The following is a 5,000-nucleotide window of genomic DNA, read 5'->3' as shown; positions in this document are numbered from 1 at the left end:
ACACACACACACATCCTCCCATCTCCCCCAACACACAGTCTTATTTCCAAGCAGGCTACCCGTTTTAGAGAAATCTGTTGTGGCATAAAAAAACAACAACAAACAAAAAAACAAAACAAAAAAAAAACAGCAACACAAAAACAGAATCTGTTTGCCCAGCACTCTTTTGATGCGATCTATATTTGTTCGCCTGAAAAGGACAGTGTTGTCGGAATTCCCCTGGACAATCACACTGACACACGCACAGATACAGACACAATCTCTCTCTCTCTCTCTCTCTCTCTCTCTCTCTCTCTCTCTCTCTCTCTCTCTCTCTCTCTCTCTCTCTCTCTCCTGTCTCTCTCTATCTGTCTATTTATCTATTTCTCTCTATCACACACACACACACACACACACACACACACACACACACACACACACACACACACACTTCCCATCCCCACCCGCCCCCCAAACATTCAGTTATTTGAACTTTTTTGCATTCTATGTATTCATCAATTCAGTCATTTATTAATTCAATCATAATCATCACGTATTGGTTTGCTCTTTTTTTCTTTCTTTCTTTCTTTCCTTGACTCCAAACTTGAAACGAAAATCTAAAAAAAAAAAAAAAAAAAAAAAAAAAAAAAAAAAATCCAAACAAGTAAAGGAAACTTATTTACACACAAGGTGTTTTAACTCTCTCCATACGAACGGCGAAATAGACGACGTTAACAGCGTTTCACCCCAGTTACCATCATCAAAATATTGCAAGCGGAAGGCTCTTATACTGAAGAGGTGAATGTTGACAAAGAATACCACAATTCTGACGACGGAAGCTAAAGGTTGGGTCATTGAGACACCCACTGGACATCCGAGGGGTCTGTGTAGAGGAGAAGAGAGGACCGGCCGTACTGGGTGAGTTAATATGTAAAATAAAGTGAATACGACTTTTTTTTACCGTGTATTCCACCCCCCACCCCCCCAACACTTGATTCACGGCTTTGATTTTGTTTGTTTGTTTGTTTTCGCTGTCTTTTCAGCTCCAGAGTCGCACAGATCGTCACCGAGACACCACGCACACTACCCTGCTGACTGGGTTTCTGAGGAGCTCCTCTTAGAGGACCAGGTTCCAGAACGTTCCCCGTCGGAACGCCAGAAGAACCGCCAGGACTGATCACCGGTTTGACAGCTCAGGGCTCCATCCCACCCACCCCCCTCTTTGGAACACCCCCACGGACCTCTTCCCACCCAGACAGACATCCAGGACTACCCCCCCCCCCCCCCAACCCCCCTCTTCCCTGGGACAAAGAAACATCAATTGATCAACTGAAGCCAGACCTCAGACCAGAACAACTTGACCTTAAGGACTTTTGCTAGCGGGTCGTTAACTCTCTCCATACGAACGGCGAAAGAGACGACGTCAACAGCGTTTCTCCCCAATTACCACCATCAAAATATTACAAGCGGAAGGCTCTTATACTGAAGAGGTGAATGTTGACAAAGAATACCACAATTCTGACGACGGAAGCTAAAGATTGGGTCATTCAGACACTCACTGGACATCCGAGGGGTCTGTGTAGAGGAGAAGAGAGGACTGGCCGTGCTGAGTGAGTTAACCTTCCTCTTCCAGTGGACCACACGTTCCACACACGTTCTGAGCAGTGAAGCATTGGGCGTAACTTTCAAAAAGTTACCACTTGGACGGACAAGGATCTTTGTATCAGCTGTAGCATCTCAAGTCAGGGGAATAGAAGACGTCACACTGTTTTGAAGACAACAGTTTGTTTGTTTTTTATCTTCTTTTTTTTTTCTTCAAGAAGGCGATGTGAATATACTTTGTACTGTATGACACGAAGGACGCTCTGAAAAGGACTCAAACCGGAAATCAGTCACACCAAGACCACACAATGAAAACTGTCATCAGTCACACCAAGACCACACAATGAGAACTGTCATCAGTCACACCAAGACCACACAATGAAAACTGTCATCAGTCACACCACAGACCACACAATGAGAACTGTCATCAGTCACACCAAGACCACACAATGAACACTGTCATCAGTCACACCAAGACCACACAATGAAAACTGTCATCAGTCACACCAAGACCACACAATGAAAACTGTCATCAGTCACACCAAGACCACACAATGAACACTGTCATCAGTCACACCACAGACCACACAATGAAAACTGTCATCAGTCACATCAAGACAACACAGTGAAAACTGTCATCAGTCACACCAAGACCACACAATGAAAACTGTCATCAGTCACACCAAGACCACACAATGAACACTGTCATCAGTCACACCAAGACCACACAATGAACACTGTCATCAGTCACACCACAGACCACACAATGAAAACTGTCATCAGTCACACCAAGACCACACAATGAAAACTGTCATCAGCAGAAGGACGCGAGCTGTGAAGTGAAGCGGAGTAACCCGGTCACCAGCCAAGCGTGGAACGAACTGACGCTCCAGCAGCCGGCACGCACACGCACACTCAACCTCAACTCTGAAGGGGTGCCCTCTCTCACAGGGTGGACAGAACTCTTCTCCTCAGTGATGACATGGCCTCTACGTCATACAGTACGACCTATCCCTCTTGGTTTAAAACAGTATTTATTACTTGAAATCGGACACGACACATACACAATGAATCCGAGAGGACGAGGATGTCTAATGTCAAGTCGTCGCCCTCTTCATCGTCAGGAAAGCCTGGTGCTTTGCAATAGGGGGTACAAAAAAGTATGCCAGGAGTTTCCAGCCGTCACAAGTGTGGCTCGTGCACAACGTTCCAATGCTTGTCCCTGCTTGAAGTGATCGGTAGACAGACAGACAGACAGACAACGACGTGGAGAAAGTTTGAGGAAGGAGAGAGAGAGAGGGAGCGGGGGGACTTGAGCAGCCACTGCTTTCAGAAGCTTTCTTCAGGTTCCAGCAAAAAGGATCTGAATGTCGTCAAAGAGCGGGATATGGACGTTGAAGAGAGAGGGTGAATTACAACTCGGTAACACTGGTGTGTCATTCACTGTACCTGAGGACCGTTAACTCTCTCCATACGAACGGCGAAAGAGACGACGTTAACAGCGTTTCACCCCAGTTACCATCATCAAAAATATTGCAAGCGGAAGGCTCTTATACTGAAGAGGTGAATGTTGACAAAGAATACCACAATTCTGACGACGGAAGCTAAAGGTTGGGTCATTCAGACACCCACTGGACATCCGATGGGTCTGTGTAGAGGAGAAGAGAGGACTGGCCGTACTGAGTGAGTTAATGAAGTTTGTTGTACAGTAACAACACAGCGTGTCGTTCACAGCCTCTCTGACGGCCTCAAAAAGTTATGGAACCTAAGACTTTTTTTTTTTCAAAACGGTCTTGTAAGAAGAAGTGGTAGTAACGCAAAAAGGAAGCGAGCCGAGTCTTGCTGAATGAAGATGGTTGTACAATAACAATACAGTGTGTCTGTCGTTCACAGCCCTCCCTGATGACCTCGAAAAGCTATGGAACCTGAAATAAAAAAAAAAAAAGAAAGTCTTGTAAGAAGTGGTTGTAAAGCAACAAGGAAGCGAGCCTAGCCTTGGTGAATGAAGGAAGGTGGTTGTCCAGTAACAACACTGTGTGTCGTTCACAACCTCAGAAAGCAAATGGAACCTCTTTCCTTTCAAACACGGGCTTGTAAGAAAAAGCCGTGGTGCTGAAGCAGCAAGGAGGCGAGCCCCAGCCTCGGTGGACGACTCATCAGAACGTCCCCATGGCGAACCCCTCCTCCTCCTCTTCTTCCTCCTCCTACCTCAGGCTGCAGTGGCCCTTGATCAACGCCTGCTTCTCTCCCAGGAACCTCGGCCTTCCCCCTGCGCTGCGCTGCTCTCCCGGACACCCTGGACGATGACAGCAGTGACTGCGACTCCGACGTCGATCTGGAATCAGGTGGAGGAGGTGGTGGTAGAGGGGGTTACTACCACCCAGCCGATGTCGCCGAGGTGTCAGGTGGAGGAGGAGGAGGAGGGGGGTGTAGGTGGGTGGAGGCCGCCCCAGCATCCCGGTGACGCCTGTTACCGCTGCGGGAAGAAGGTGTACCCGGTGGAGAGGGTGGACGTGGGCGTTCTCTTCCACCGGAGGTGTTTCCGGTGCCGCGTGTGCGGCCTGCAGCTGACGCTCCGGACTTTCTTCTGGAACCAGGGGCCGCAGTCTCACTTTCTCCACCACCACCACCACCACCACCACCACCACGGAGAGGAGCTGATGCAGCAGCAGGGTCATCCGGGGTCATCGGAGGCCAAGGTGAAGGTCGCGGGTCACCACCCCGGGTCACCAGAGGTCAGGACGTTGGGACCTTGTGGGAACGTGTCGTTCAGGACTGGTGGTGGTAGTGGTGGTGGTGGTGCCTGGTCTTCTTCGGGACGGACTGAGGAATATGAGTCTTCTTCTTCTTCTTCTGCTGCTGCGTGGTTTGTGGGCAGACTCCACGCAGGTGGACCTTCTACTCCTTCTTCTCCTTCTACCTGGGCCAGCTCTTCAGACGGTGGTGGTGGTGGTGGTGGTGGTGAGGGTCGAGGGGGGATGGACGTGCCAAGTTCAAGGACGAAGGTCAAGGCTGACGTGTACTGCGGGCTACACGTGGACATGGGGAGTGGTGGGGAGGTGGAGGGGGCGGGGATTGTGGGGTCACCGCCTGGCTGCGTGCATGGATCTTCAGATCAGGTTAGTGTGTGTGTGTGTGTGTGTGTGTGTGTGTGTGTGTGTGTGTGTGTGTGTGTGTGTGTGTGTGTGTGTGTGTGTGTTTGTGTGTGTTAGGGACACAGAAAGAGAGAGAGGGGGAGACCCCTCACACACAGGGACTAAGATACTCAAGCAAGCGCACACGCATTTACACACATAAGCACACACATATACGCACATACATACATACATACAGAAGGAAAGAAAGAAAGAAAGAAAGAAAGACTTTTTTTCCATTGGTAGAGACATTAGAACATTGGCCGGCTTACAGATCTGCCCTTG

The 5,000-nt window shown here is 49.0% G+C and overlaps 1 protein-coding gene across 2 annotated transcripts in view; it reads left to right on the top strand.

Annotated features, from left to right (window-relative positions):
* Positions 1–5,000, top strand: part of LOC143288530 (uncharacterized) — a 129,283-nt gene that overhangs the window by 39,757 nt on the left and 84,526 nt on the right. For both annotated transcript variants that reach the window (XM_076597117.1, XM_076597116.1), the window contains exon 3: positions 1,023–4,700. In XM_076597117.1, the coding sequence (XP_076453232.1) occupies positions 3,885–4,700 (816 nt within the window). In that variant the 5' untranslated portion in view covers positions 1,023–3,884. The remainder of the gene's footprint in view (positions 1–1,022; positions 4,701–5,000) is intronic.

Source organism: Babylonia areolata, chromosome 12, assembly GCF_041734735.1.
Source record: "Babylonia areolata isolate BAREFJ2019XMU chromosome 12, ASM4173473v1, whole genome shotgun sequence".
Lineage (NCBI taxonomy): Eukaryota > Metazoa > Mollusca > Gastropoda > Neogastropoda > Buccinidae > Babylonia > Babylonia areolata.
Note: the sequence above shows the minus strand (reverse complement) of the source record. Positions and strands in the feature narration are given on the sequence as shown.